We start from the raw sequence: 15422 nt of genomic DNA, 5'->3' as shown, positions 1-15422 counted from the left end.
TTCTTTATTACTTTTTGATCATTCTGGTTAATTGCAATAATTTATAGAAACCTCCACAAGATCTGGAGCTTAAGAGAACTTTCCATTGACTGAGGTCATCACTGTGTATTAGAGGGATATATTTTAAACAAGGTGAAGAATATGCACTGATCACCCTGAGACGAGTCTCATTATGAACAAGCTCAGGCTTGAGTGACGTCTTCTCAGTTCACACTCTTCATCTAAAAACATACTGGAGCCCCAAAATAAATGATAGTGTAAACTTGGCTCATATGAACATACTCTGAAAAGTGTCTGTGCTTCTTTGCCTGGAAATGACATCTTGGCTTTCATTTCTAGTTAAACATGCCAGAAATGAGGAATAGACAAAAACAATTCTGAAATTCCAGCACAGCAGAGTTTTTGTGTGTTTCTGGTAATCACTGGAAGGCCCACATTCCTTTGTCAGAGCACTGGTCTCATTTTTGTTTCTGAGAAACATTCAAAACAGCTCGAGCTTTGTGAGGAGGTGGACATAAAGAACAGTAAGTATATAAATCTATAATAAGAGTCTATAATATTTGGAATCCTTTGAACTGAGTATTATAACTATTGTGTGTGATTGCATACTACAGTTGTTAAAAAGGTTAATTTGTTACTGAGAAGTCTGTGAATTCATTGCATTTGGCTGTTACTCGCTACATTCTTATCAGCATTCAACTTTTTAGCATCATGCTACTGAACATTTGAGAGAAATATCGCAGATGTTAGTTATGTTAAAATAAGTTTGTCTGAAGCTTTACAAATGTACCATCAGGATCTGTGATCTGTGGCGGATGTCTTTGTCTTCGGTGACTCTTGTTTTGTACCTTTACTTTCATAGTAAATGTAGGAATCCATGTTCGATCCATGCTCTGTCTACTTTAGTGAGGAATAGAAAGCTGCACCGTAACTTTTACACAGTAAGATTTATTCAGATGATCAGTTGCACTCGTGCTTATAATGTCACATTCACACACAATGACAGCTAATTTCACACAGTTCTACAGACTGAAAAATATAGAAAATCAGAATAGTAATAATTGTTCTCAACATGGCTAACTGCAGTTTCAGAGGAATGTCCACTCAGTGTCCTGTTTTTAGTCTTGTTTTCAGTAAAAAGAGCTTCAGAGTGATTTGGTTTGGAAACATGTAAAGGATGGTGGGAAAGAAGAGAGAAAGAGAGAGGGAGGATGATGAACTTCTATTAAGATCTAGAAAGAATAATGGATTTCTGAAGAAAACTGCAGCATTTCAGATTCGCTCTTGTGCATGTTCTTTAGTACAGTCAGAAAAGTGAAAAAGTGTTTTTCTGATTTTATAAAGAAACACTTATTTATGAGAAAAATCATTAAAACTTCAAAGAACTCAGAAGTTGATCATTTCTGTAATTCTTCTGTTGTCTTGTTGAGGTCAGTGTGAACGAGTGAAAATGTCTGCTTTCTAAGTGAGAATTGTTGCATTTGTGTTGGTTGGATGAGTTTATTTTGAGACGTTTATATGTGAGTTTATTTTGTGACATGTATGTGTGAGTTTATTTCAAGACATGTATGAAGTGTTTGAGGTTTGAGTGAGATAAATTTTTTTGCCAAGATTCATGTTAGTAATGTAGATTACATGAAGAGTTCTTGAAAAAAGAAGCTTCAGAATTGAGTCTTTTGAAAAAACGGTAAAGACAGTAAAAACTGTTTTTTTAGACATTCATGATACTGATGAAATGAGAGTGAAGGATTACGTCATATCTGTCAGCTACGCAGATGGTACAGTGAGTTTCCCATTCTGCTGCATGCCAAAGATGCCTGATGAGTGACTGAGTGGCAGGACTGGTTCAGAAAACAGGTAATGTGTGTGCACCATTTTGTGTACTTTGCTACTGCCATGTCTTACTGGTTAATGTGCAAGGATACAGATTTTCCTAATAAAGTGTCCCTGTTAATAAATGCCAGTTTAATTTATGACTTAATGAAATCTGATTTTTCCAGCTTTAGTCTGATAATGAAAGTGGATTTTGAAATGGAAAAATGGAAATGGAAATCTGAATTTAAATGAAAATTGTTTTTCATGTACTGTCCTGATGTAGGAGAGTTTAGAGAAGTCAGTCTCTGAGTGGGGAAATTATTATGTAATTAAAAAGATTTATATAAATAATACTTCATATGTAATTGTCCTATTGGCTTTAGTCTGATGGAGGGTGAGACTTCTGACTCATCTGAACCCAGCCATATGTCTGTGAAGACTGACTGGTCAGTAGCTCAACCATGGAACATGAAAGATAAAAACAGTTTCACTGACCTGAGGTAAGGATGATGTGAAGGTGCTCCTCATACATACATTACCCATCGAGGCATGGACTCCACAGACCTCTAAGCTGATGTTAACAGCAGATACTTTAAGTCCTGTAAGTTGTGAGGTGAAGCCTCCATGAATCAGACTTAAATTTCCCACACATTCCACAGATGCTCTATTGTATTGAGATCCACAGCCTCAAACTGTTGCTGAACAATATTTGCAGTATATCAAGGAGCATTATACTGTTGAAAGAGGACAAACATTAGGTAATACCATTACCATAAAGGGGTGTACTTGGTCTGCAACAGTGTTTAGGTAGGTGATACATGTCAAAGTAACATCCACATGAATGCCAGGATCCATCGTTTCCCAGCAAAACATTGCCCTGGGCATCACACTGCCTCGGACCAGACATAACCTTTATTCCTCATGCACATAAGTGAGCCAAGGGTGTCCGTGACCATGTCACCAGTTCATCAGTTGTCCTTCCTTGGACCAGTTTTATTAGGTACTGGCATATTGGAGATGCTCTGACCCAGTCATCTAGCCATCCCAATTTGGTCACAAAGTTGCTAATATCTGACTGTTTACTTACTGCTTAATAAATCCTATCACAAGGTAATCTCATTCAATTTACCAGTCAGTAGTTTCATGTTATGGCTGTTTGATATACAGTACAGATATATATACTATAATTATGACATACTTTTATCTGTTGACTCCTCTTTATATAATTTGCCTTGAATTATTTTGTTAAAGTCACAATTTTATCTTTACTGAGCCCTAAATTCCCCTAAATTTTGTGTGTCCTAGCTTGACAGAGAGGTTAGACTCACCTGAACCAAGCCATGTGTCTATGACGAGTGAAACCTCAATAGATCAACCATGGAATTTCAAAGCTAATAATAGAGACAGTTCACCAAGGTATGGTAAAATCAATCTTAAAATGTTTCACTTAATAAATCTTTCATACAGAAATGACTTTCAGGTTTCACAACTCAAACTCTGCCAATCACTTCTTGGGAGACCGTAAAAGGGACCTCAGCTCACGTTTCTTCCCCTTTTCTTTCTCTCAAAATGCATGTCTTGGTGGGAAAGAGGTTAAGAGAGTTTAGACTCTCACATGAGGCTCAGCAGAACACTGTCAGGGGAAATTATTTTGCTCTAGGCCACTGTTTCTCTCTGTTCAGCAGTCAGCACTCACTGTACACCACCCAGGGTAAAACTTAGCATCCTCCATTCATTCACAAACACTTTATAAACCACGTCCTTGCACATAAAACACATTGTGACAATGTTGTCCTGAGGCAAGAAAAAGAAAAACTTAACATACAAAAAATAATAATCATTAAACTATAACAAGAAGCTTCTCTGAATGTTCATACATGCACATGATGCTGGATAGTGACTCCCACACCTTATTGGCTTGTTCTTTATTACTTTTTGATCATTCTGGTTAATTGCAATAATTTATAGAAACCTCCACAAGATCTGGAGCTCTAGAGAACTTTCCATTGACTGAGGTCATCACTGTGTATTAGAGGGATATATTTTAAACAAGGTGAAGAATATGCACTGATCACCCTGAGACGAGTCTCATTATGAACAAGCTCAGGCTTGAATGACGTCTTCTCAGTTCACACTCTTCATCTAAAAACATACTGGAGCCCCAAAATAAATGATAGTGTAAACTTGGCTCATATGAACATATTTCAGAACATACTCTGAAAAGTGTCTGTGCTTCTTTGCCTGGAAATGACATCTTGGCTTTCTTTTCTAGTTAAACATGCCAGAAATGAGGAATAGACAAAAACAATTCTGAAATTATTCTGATATATATACTATAATTATGACATACTTTTATCTGTTGACTCCTCTTTATATAATTTGCCTTGAATTATTTTGTTAAAGTCACAATTTTATCTTTACTGAGCCCTAAATTCCCCTAAATTTTGTGTGTCCTAGCTTGACAGAGAGGTTAGACTCACCTGAACCAAGCCATGTGTCTATGACGAGTGAAACCTCAATAGATCAACCATGGAATTTCAAAGCTAATAATAGAGACAGTTCACCAAGGTATGGTAAAATCAATCTTAAAATGTTTCACTTAATAAATCTTTCATACAGAAATGACTTTCAGGTTTCACAACTCAAACTCTGCCAATCACTTCTTGGGAGACCGTAAAAGGGACCTCAGCTCACGTTTCTTCCCCTTTTCTTTCCTCTCAAAATGCATGTTTTGGTGGGAAAGAGGTTAAGAGAGTTTAGACTCTCACATGAGGCTCAGCAGAACACTGTCAGGGGAAATTATTTTGCTCTAGGCCACTGTTTCTCTCTGTTCAGCAGTCAGCACTCACTGTACACCACCCAGGGTAAAACTTAGCATCCTCCATTCATTCACAAACACTTTATAAACCACGTCCTTGCTGAAACAATGTGTGGAACAGGAAAAAGACTGCATGATGCTGCAATTCCCAGCAACTGGTAAGAAGAAGTTTGGGTTAAATCCAAATTTAAATTTTGTATCATATTTTTTCCTGTTTGCAGACCTCAAGAGGAGAAATCAAAAATAACCAGCAGATATCAACAGGAATCTATGTTCAAGGTAAATGTTTTGGGTGTGTGTATGTATGTGGGAATGTGTGTGTAAAACAAGTATTTGAAAACACTGTGTAAAGCTACATGATGTAATTGTATTTGATCTTTTGTTTAGTTATTTATTAGTTATTTTCATTCTCACCACAGTGAGTTTAATCAGAGAGTAAAGATTACAGGTGTACCCAGCCTGAGAGAGCACAGATACCTTTTCCTTAAATGTAAATGCTTGAGTTTAAAGTTGATGGTTTAACACTATTAAAAAATCTCATATTATATAAATATTAAAAAAATTGATTTGTATAACTTCAGTGAAGTGCTCAGACAATCTGAACTGTGTTAAGGGATCTGAATAATAATAATAATAATAATAATAATAATAATAATAATAATAATATCGCTGTAATTTTAGACATGTATTAAATGGCATACACTAAAGTAGGACACATCTACCTAGCTTTTAAAAATGAGGATAGTCTGTCAGACCCCAAAGACTATTCACAGTATCTTTAGGTCATTGGTTAAAGTTATTCGAATTGCTAAATGGTCTTTGCATAATTTCACTGGCCCTGTTCCTTTATCTAATATACCAGGCAGCCATGTTTCATAGATATAGAACAAAATCTTGATGAAAATGCATTAAGAAGAGTCCTTGAGTTTGCACAGAACCCTGTAAAAAGTGAGGGCAAGAAGCATCCATGAGAAGCAGTTTACTATACAATCTAGTCTGGACTTCACACAATTTTCATAGTCAGTCATCAATTAAAATCTTAGATGCAAAACACCCTACTGCAATGCCTAGTGTGGTGGACCCACCTGTAAAGTAAAGGGCCAAATAATGATATGAAACCAACTAATAAAGGCCCCAGATCAGTCAGCTTTACTGACATGTCAAGAAAGTTTTATCAGTTAGTCCAGATGATGGCATGATAAACTGTACCACCTGGGAGCACATCTTCATATAAAATTGATGTTAATCACAATATAACCATAATCGGAGTGTACATTCCACTCAGCACTAATGCTAAGGAGGCTCTGTGTGAGCTGTACAGAGCTATTAGTGAGCTGCAGAATGCTCACCCCGACGGACTGCCTATCATCACCGGAGATTTCAATCATGCAAATCTCAAAACAGTGCTCCCTAAATTCCATCAGCATGTGGACTTTGCTATGAGAGGGGCGAACATGCTGGATCTTGTTTACACAAACATTCCCGGCGTGTATCGTTCGGAGCCCTGCCCCCACCTCAGCCACGCAGACCACATCTCTGTGATGTTGATTCCAGCACACAGACCACTCGTCAGACGCTCTAAACTGGTTCTGAAACAGGTTAAAACCTGGCCAGCAGGAGCCATCTCTGCTCTTCAGGACTGTTTCGAGTGCACTGACTGGGACATGTTCAGGGAGGCTGCAACCAATGGCGACAGCACAGACTTGGAGGAATACACGTCATCAGTGACCAGCTTCATCGGAAAGTGCATCGATGACGTGACTGTCTCCAAGTCCATCACCACACGATCAAACCAGAAGCCGTGGATGACTGCAAAGGTGTCCAGAGCAGTAGGTAGAGTTAACGCAGAGTTAACCCTTGGAAAGCTGCTGGACCAGACAACATTCCTGGCAGAGTGCTAAGGGAATGTGCAGAACAGCTAGCAGATGTCTTCACAGACATCTTTAACATCTCCCTGAGCAGCACCATCGTCCCAATATGCCTAAAGTCAACCACCATCATCCCTGTGCCGAAGAAGTCTCCAGTGTCCTGTCTCAATGACTCCCGTCCCATTGCACTTACACCCATCATCATGAAGTGCTTCGAGAGGCTCATCATGAGGCACATTAAGAACCTGCTGCCACCTTCACTTGACCCCATGCAGTTTGTGTATCGTCCAAATTGCTCCACAGACAATGCCATCACCACAACCCTCCATCTGGCCCTCATACACCTGGACAATAAAGACACTTACCTACGAATGCTGTTCATTGACTTCAGATCAGCATTCAATACGATCATTCCTCAGCACCTGATCGAGAAGCTGAGTCTGCTGGGCATCAACACCTCCCTCTGCAATTGGATCCTGGATTTCCTGACTGGTAGACATCAGTCAGTCCGGATCGGGAACAGCACCTCCAGCACCACCACACTGAGCACTGGAGCTCCTCAGGGCTGTGTGCTCAGTCCACTGCTGTTCATTCTGCTGACTCATGACTGTGCAGTAATGCACAGCTCCAACCACATCATCAAGTTCGCCTCGCTGATGACATGACCGTGGTGGGTCTCATCAGCAAGAATGACGAATCAGCATATAGAGAGGAGGTGCAGCAACTCACAGCCTGGTGCAGAGCCAACAACCTCTCCCTGAACATAGACAAGACTAAAGAGATGGTTGTTAACTTCAGGAGAGCATGGAGTGACCATTCTCCACTGAACATCGATGGGTACATCGTGGAGATCGTCAAGAGCACCAAATTCCTTGGTGTTCACCTGGCAGAGGACCTCACCTGGTCACTCAACACCAGTTCCATCACCAGAAAAGCCCAGCAGTGTCTCTACTTCCTGCGAAGGCTAAGGAAGGCTCATCTTCGACCTCCCATCATGACCATCCTGTGAAGGCTGAGGAACTCTCATCTTCCACCTCCCATCCTGACCACCGTCTACAGAGGGACCATCGAGAGCATCCTGAGCAGCTGCATCACTGCCTGGTTTGGGAATTGCACCGTCTCGGATAGACACTCACTGTCTACACTGTTCTTTTGCACTGTTCTTTTTGAGTCGATCTACATGTTGTTTGTCTTGTCATCCTGTGCACTTCTGTTGTATGTTTAGTTTTTCTTGCACCTTAAGTATAGTTTAGTTTTATCTCTATGTTTAGCTCTGTTTGTCTGTGTCACTGTACTTTGTCTTTGTTATGTGTAGCACCTTTGGTCTAGGAGGAACGTTGTTTCATTTCACTGTGTACTGCATCAGTTATATATGATTGAAGTGACTATAAAGCTTCTTTGACTTTGACTTTGACTTTGAAAAGAGAAGAACACCCACAAAGTATGAGTTTCATTTAAATGCCTCATCTGAACTCTAATTATAAGTCTCCATATTAAAGTATGTTGGTTGCTGTGGGCAGTGAAATTCTATATCATTCCATATCATGTGGGGCAGTGGTAACTCAAATGGTTAAGGCTCTGGGTTGTTGATCAGAGGATCAGGGTTCAAGCTGCTACCACTGGGCCCCTGAGCAAGGCTCTCAACCCTCACTGCTCCAGGGGTGCTGTATCATGGCTGACAATGCACTTTGACCCCAACTTCCAAAGTTGAGACGTGCAAAGAAAGAATCTCACGGTGTTTTACAGTATATGTGATAAATAAAGGCTTCTATTCTATTCTATTCTATTCTATTCTATTCTATTCTATTCTATATTCTGTAATGTGAGGCTCTCTAGCTGGAACTTCAAAAGGCAAAAGTGCATTTAGCTAGGCACCATTGCCTGTGACCAAGGCTTCAAGTAAGCACTTTAGACTCTCAACTGTCATACAATTCTCTCAAACCTCATAAGACACTTCCAAGCGCAACCTTTCTAATATAACATTCATACCTCATTGTAGTCTTATGGTACTTTTATCTTGAATTTCTGTGAGGTTTTTTTTTTTATTTCTTTCACTACTCAGGAGTTGGAGCATAAAGCCTTCACTCTCCTGAAGAATGAACTGAAAAATATCCAGGCTCTGCTAAATTCAGATCACACATCCTGCTCTGAGAGGGAAGTGGATGATGATGAGGATCAGAGCTCTGCCAGAGAGGGTGTACAGAAGATCCTAATGCACCTACTGAAGAAGTTAAACTGTTCAGATCTTGCCAACACAGTGCAGACCAGTAAGAGCTCATAACATTATTCCATCCCTTTACACTAACCCTAACCCTTGATCTTTTTTGTACATACTGCAAAACATTCATTATATTCTGTTGTTTGTTAGGGCTGGACAATAGGATTCATAAAAAAATTAAATCCAAAATAAGTGAGAAATGTAAAATCATTAATGAAGGAATCTCAAAGCCTGGAAGCTCAGCACTTCTGAATGAGATCTACACAGAGCTCTACATCACAGAGGGTTGGAGTGAAGACATCAATAAAGAACATGAGGTAAGACAGATTGAGACAGTGTCCAGGAGACCAGCAACACATGAGACACCCATCAACTGTAATGACCTCTTTAAGGACAAGTCCATCAGAACTGTGCTGACTAAAGGAGTTGCTGGAATTGGAAAAACAGTCTCTGTGCAGAAGTTCATTCTGGACTGGGCTGAAGGAAAAGCTAATCAGGACATCACCTTCATGTTTCCACTTCCCTTTAGAGAGCTAAATCTGATGAAGGAGAAAAAACTCAGTCTGATGAAACTTCTACATCACTTTTTCCCAGAAATTAGAAATCTAGAATTAATAGACTGTGACTTCTACAAAGTCCTGTTCATCTTTGATGGTCTGGATGAGTGTCGACTTCCTCTAAATTTCCAGAAGAATGAGAGATTGTGTGATATGACAGAGTCAGCCTCAGTGGATGTTCTGCTGACGAACCTCATTAAGGGGAATCTGCTGCCCTCTGCTCTCCTCTGGATAACATCTCGGCCAGGAGCCAATCAGATCCCTCTTGAGTGTGTAGACCAGGTAACAGAGGTACGAGGCTTTACTGATACTCAGAAAAAGAAGTACTTCAGGAAAAGGATCAGTGATCAGAGCCTGGCAAATAAAATTGTCGAACATGTTAAATCTTCAAGAAGCCTCTACATCATGTGCCACATCCCAGTCTTCTGCTGGATCTCAGCCACTGTTCTAGAGAGAATGTTTGGTGAAGCAGATAGTGGAGAGATCCCCAAGACTCTGACTCAAATGTTTACACATTTCCTGATCTTTCAGATCAAACACAAGGACCTAAAGTACCATCAGAAATGTGACCCTGATATGCAGCAGACCAGAGAGACTATCTTGGCGCTGGGAAAACTGGCTTTCCACCAGCTGGAGAAAGGAAACCTGATCTTCTATGAGAAAGACCTGAGAGAGTGTGGCATTGATGTCAGAGAAGTGTCACTGTACTCAGGAGTGTGTACCCAGATCTTCAGAGAGGAGTTTGGTCTTCACTTGGGGAAAGTGTTCAGCTTTGTACATCTGAGTGTTCAAGAGTTTCTGGCTGCTTTATATGTATTTATTACCTTCATATTAGACAACAAAATTGTGATAGGGGAGGAAAGCACTAAGATTATTTATATCTTTAAAAAACCAAACATCTCTGACCTCCTGAAGTGTGCAGTGGACAAGGCCTTACAGAGTGAGAATGGACACTTGGACCTGTTCCTCCGCTTCCTTCTGGGTCTCTCACTGGAGTCCAATCAGACTCTTTTACAAAACTTACTGCCACAGACAGTACGTAGTTCTAATAACAAAAAGGACACGGTCAACTATATCAGGAGGAAAATCAGAGAGAATCCATCTCCAGAGAAATTCATTAATCTTTTCCATTGTCTGAATGAAATGAACGATAATAGACTAGTGAAAGAAATTCAAAATTACCTGAACAGAACCAATAAAAGTGCTCTCAGTGGAACCAGACTCTCTCCTGCTCAGTGGTCAGCTCTGGTGTTTGTATTACTGAGCTCGCAGGAGGAACTGAAGGAGTTTGACTTGATGAAATATCATCCATCAGAAGAATGTCTCCTGAGGTTGCTCCCAGTGGTTAAAACATCAGTTCAAGCTGTGTGAGTATTGCCATAATATATTTTATTGCACTCATTTATATATAGATAGATATAAATGTATATAACGTGTTGATAACGTTTCTTCTTCTGTTTTATGTGTGTTTTGATGTATAATTATATTCTCTCCCAGGATGAGTATGTGTAACCTGACAGAGGAAAGCTGTACAGCTCTGTCCTCAGTTCTCAGCTCAAAGTACACCAGTCTGAGAGAACTGGACCTGAGTATGAATAACCTGCAGGATTCAGGAGTGAAGCTGCTCTCTGATGGACTGAAGAATCCACACTGTAAACTGGAACTACTGTGGTGAGACCATCAGTTTTCATACACAAACACACATGAGCTAAGTTGACCTATATTTATAGTGTAAAGGCACTATGTCTCTGCAGTGTTTGTCAATGGAGATAATTTTATGTACATGTTAGTAATGGTGTGTGTCACATATGTGTAACTCTCTCTAAGTCGAGTTACACTCTATAACATAGTGTATTGAAGTTGCAGAACAAATCTCTATGGGTATGTCAGGCTGAATTGTAGATAGGTCAAAAGGCCACAAGGATTTCTTGATTTCCTTTTAATTTAAACAATGTAGTCATTCTGGATGTCAAGTATGAACATTTTTTTTGAGTGATTCAGAGATCATTCCTTGATTTGACAGAACAGTTCCTTAAGTTGTAACCTGTCATGACTGTAAGTTTGCCAATAAATGAATGTGATGTAAAATTAAGAATAATGGAATAAAATATCTGTGTAATGTTGTTTTTACTACTTCTTTCTCTCCCAGGTTGTGTAAATGCAATCTCACAGAGGAAAGCTGTGCAGTGCTGTCCTCAGTTCTCAGTTCTAACTCCTCCAGTCTAAAAGAATTGAACTTAAGTGGGAATAAACTGTATGATTCAGGAGTAAAGAAGCTCTCTAAGGGACTAAAGGATCCAAACTGTAAACTGGAGATACTCTGGTGAGAGTCTCATATAGAATCAAATAATGTGTATGTGTATGATTTTCGAAATGAAAGCGCTTAAACATAACATGTATACTCAGGCACATTTAACATGAACTGATACCCAGGGTGAGTCTGTTCAGTGATCGACAGAGGAGAGTGGGTCCAAGTACAGAAACCTTTGGTTTGGAAACTAATATCCATTTACGATAATCTTCCTGAATCTTTTTGATTTACTACATTACTTGGTTTTGGTCCGTCTATGAGTCCAATCAATCAAGTTTACAGGCGATGTTGTGGCAAGCCTTGGCTTGGCAAGTTACCCTTAGTCCTCCACATACCTGATGCCAAGGCCAAACACAAAGAAGCTGTCTGCACCCTGGACAGCAAATGTACATATATGGACCTGAGCTCAGAAATGGCTTGGTCCTGCATGATGGCCTTCTTGCAACAAATCTTGGAATTGTGCACAGCTACAATGTTTATATTTTGTTGATAAATTCATGGAAGAGGATTGAGAACAACTCTAACTATAAGCTCAACACTAACTGTCAAGTTAGAATAAAGCACCATGGGATTGTGTCGATGTGATAAACATCCTTGCAAGACAGCAGGACCCACAGACTTGATCCTCTCACTTTCAGGGCCCAGGATTGGTTGTTTTTGGATGTTTCTTAAAGGCTTTATAAGGCCAACTAAATAAGTGATAAGGTAGATTCAGCAAGAGCAGGACATGTGAGGTAGTTTCAGATAGTTTGATGTAATGCCAATGTTCTGATTTATCATTACATGTCTCTCAGGTTGCGTGCATGTGAACTTCAAGAGGAAAGCTGTGCAGCTCTTTCCACAGTTCTCAGTTTGAACTCCTCCAGTCTGAGAGAACTATATCTGAGGAGCAATAAACTGGAAGATTCAGGAGTGAAGCTGCTCTCTTTGGGACTGCAGAATCCACACTGTACTCTGGAGAAACTGGGGTGAGTTCTCTCTCTCTCTCTCTCTCTCACACACACACACACACACACACACACTTATCCATATACTCACCAGAAGTGAGTATGTGCTGAAATTGTAACACTGTTGTATCTCTGTCTCTAGGTTGGTAGGGTGCAGTATCACAGATGAAGGAATTGTAGCTCTGGTTTCAGCTCTGAGATCAAATGCCTCATCACAGCTGAAAGAGCTGGATCTGTACGGAAATAAACCTGGAAACTCTGGAGTGACTAAGCTGAAAGATTTACTGCAGGACCGAAACTCAAAATTGGAGACTTTAGAGTGAGTTACTGATTTTCTGTCACTTTATAGATATTCATAAAACAGAAATATTCTAGTTTACTGCAGGTGCAAATCAGCTTTCTATCTATTCAATCAAATGCCACCAAAGACCAACACTGAGCAGGTATTCTTTGGGTTTGTATTTTGGATCATTTTCAGCCTAGCAGTGTCCCTGACATAGTAGTAGGGGTTACACAATATGGATAAAATTATATGACCACCTGATAATGATAGCCACATGTGCTTGTTGGACATCCTATTACAAAGGTCCCCTTTTTACTGTTATCATGAGCTCCACTCTTCTGGAAGGCTTTCCATTAGATGTTGAATTGTGAGCATTAGTGAGATCAGACACTGATGTTGGGTGAGGAGGTCAGTGTTTCAGTTCATTTCAAAGGTGTTTAGTGAGGGTAAGGTCAGGCCTCTGTGCAGAACACTCGAGTTCTTCCACTCTGACCTTAACACGTCTTCTGACAAGATTTCTAAACAACAACAACAACTGATATGTCCCAGATATTGATATGTTAGAAGATGCACAAAATGTCAGTTAAAGTGGCTGCAACACACCGTACCAATGCCTCTGAATATGCTGTTCAGTTTACTATCATTTATTCTACTGGCTATCATTTAGTCTATTATTAATTTATTATATTAATTTATTCTACTGGCTATAATATAAAATAGAATGTAAAAGCTGGCTGTGATTAAGGAATTCTTCTTTTTTACAGCATCAATACATAACTATTCTGATGTGGAATGAAGTTCATGCACAGGATTATGACTGTTTTACAGTGCAAAGACATTATGTGAATTCACAAAATTTGTGAACTAATCTGGCTTCAAAGCAGGACATTCCACAGAGACTTCCCTTTTGGCTGTCACTGAGACACTACATGCTGTTAGATCAGCCAAACTGTCATTACTCCTCAACCTTCCAGTGTTTGAGACAGTTACCCACCCGACTCTCTGGTCCACCCTCACGATTCTTGGAATTCGTAGCACAGCATGGCAATGGATTGCTTCTTACCTGGAAAGTCAGTCACATCAGGTGACAAGGATGAAATGGAGAACTCTGCACTGGTGTCTACTTCTGTTCTCCCTCTGCTCAATGGCAATGACTGATGTTTGATCTAGATACAGATTACACTCAACTCATTCTCTCCTTCCCTCCCTCAGACACATAATTCTGTCCAGATCTCAGCATGTCTGGCAGACATCTCATCACTGATAAACAACACAAAGCAGCCACCACAAAGTTCTCCCACACCACCCCTTTGCTACAATCCCTCTACTAGCATCCTGTACCCGATGCAACCAATTTAATACGCTGATGTTTTTGGCTTCATAGCTGCTCCTACAAGGCCAAAAGACTGACCAGAACCCAGTTATCTCAAAACACTTATTACACTCTGCCCTGTACCATGATCATGATGAGACAGCCAGTGGTATTCAAATAACCTCTAAAGTTCTACCTCTTCCTGTAGTACATAAACAGGCACTTTGAAACTTTAAAAGAGGTGTCTGTATCCTTTTCTTGCTTTATTACCTTCTAACAGAGATGATAGACTGATTGTGTGTATTTGTAGACTGTGACACTTAAGAGCACTTTTGTAAGTCACACGCAATTTCACCATTTATAATTATACTTTCAGAGATTATGCTTGTGTAAACCTACATATACTGGAAACTTGTGATCCAATGTGTCCAACATGGTTAAACAAAAAAAGCAGTTCAACATAATAGTACTGTAATATTTATTGATAACTTGTACAATATTATCTTCTGGCTTTAACACAATTTTGAAAAAATCTTTTTAAAAACTTTTTTTTTCTAAACAAGGTGACATTTTTATTAACATGTAATAATAAAAAACTTAGGTTTTTTAGCTCACCTATTGCAGTTACCGTTAGGTAAATAGTGTAAACAAAAATGATGTTAAGCTTAGGGTGTAAAATAACCAATATAATATAATCAATATATAATATATAATAATCAATATCTTTCCATGTAACTGTTCTTGTTGTAATTTAACCCCTTAACCTCCTGGGATGTTATTGGGAATTATTGAAAATTATTTAATATTTAAATAAAAATGTATATTGATATAAATAAATATAATTGTGTTAAAGCTGCATATATTTGTGGTATGTGATTTTTTTATACGTGTTGGTGTAATGCCATTGTCTGTATATAAATCACTCATCAATGGTGAGTATAATATCGTCCAAGTGAATCGGCCGCTTCAGGTGACAATGATTTCTATATGCACAGCCCGTACATACTGTGGCATCTCAGGCTGTGAGGGGCAGAACACAGACACAGTCACTCAGTTAGCTGGACGGTGGTGTCCTTGATGCCGTGTGCTCTCTGGCTATCTACAACAGACGTGATGCTGAGCTGGCACTGTCTGTTCAGCATCACTGCAGTAGTAGCAATAGAGGGTCGAGAAATAGAGAGTTTTTGAGAGGCGGCAGTCACAATACATGTTGTTGCCATACATGTAAAGATCACTTCCCATCATTTGTTTTTAGCACTACCTCCTCTTGAGCAGTGTGTGACAATTGTCCAT

The 15422-nt window shown here is 39.5% G+C and overlaps 1 protein-coding gene across 5 annotated transcripts; it reads left to right on the top strand.

The window, feature by feature from the left end:
* The first annotated feature begins 381 nt into the window (after window positions 1-381).
* LOC131354660 (NACHT, LRR and PYD domains-containing protein 3-like) lies at window positions 382-14970 on the top strand. 5 transcript variants are annotated; one of them, XM_058392581.1, is made up of 13 exons: window positions 382-524; window positions 1716-1857; window positions 2199-2315; window positions 3121-3231; window positions 4273-4383; window positions 4855-4912; window positions 8564-8768; window positions 8870-10643; window positions 10774-10947; window positions 11426-11599; window positions 12382-12555; window positions 12677-12853; window positions 13582-14970. In XM_058392581.1, exons 3-13 carry the CDS (start codon window positions 2203-2205, stop codon window positions 13592-13594), a joined length of 3084 nt encoding a protein of 1027 aa, XP_058248564.1. In that variant the 5' UTR covers window positions 382-524; window positions 1716-1857; window positions 2199-2202; the 3' UTR covers window positions 13595-14970. The 5 variants fall into 5 exon arrangements, with proteins under 5 accessions (XP_058248564.1, XP_058248566.1, XP_058248568.1 ...); XM_058392582.1 differs by having other exon boundaries at window positions 426-524; window positions 1768-1857; XM_058392583.1 differs by lacking the exon at window positions 2199-2315.
* The last annotated feature ends 452 nt before the right edge of the window (window positions 14971-15422 follow it).

The sequence above is a fragment of the Hemibagrus wyckioides genome, linkage group LG06, assembly GCF_019097595.1.
Source record: "Hemibagrus wyckioides isolate EC202008001 linkage group LG06, SWU_Hwy_1.0, whole genome shotgun sequence".
Lineage (NCBI taxonomy): Eukaryota > Metazoa > Chordata > Actinopteri > Siluriformes > Bagridae > Hemibagrus > Hemibagrus wyckioides.
Note: the sequence above shows the minus strand (reverse complement) of the source record. Positions and strands in the feature narration are given on the sequence as shown.

Bases quoted from the DNA above. Each gene is read 5' to 3' on its own strand.
- LOC131354660 (XM_058392581.1), top strand. From the start codon at position 2,203: ATGGAGGGTGAGACTTCTGACTCATCTGAACCCAGCCATATGTCTGTG. The intron at 4,384-4,854 runs GTATGGTAAAAT...TCCTGTTTGCAG, and splicing joins AATAGAGACAGTTCACCAAG to ACCTCAAGAGGAGAAATCAA. The intron at 12,556-12,676 runs GTGAGTTCTCTC...CTCTGTCTCTAG, and splicing joins TGTACTCTGGAGAAACTGGG to GTTGGTAGGGTGCAGTATCA.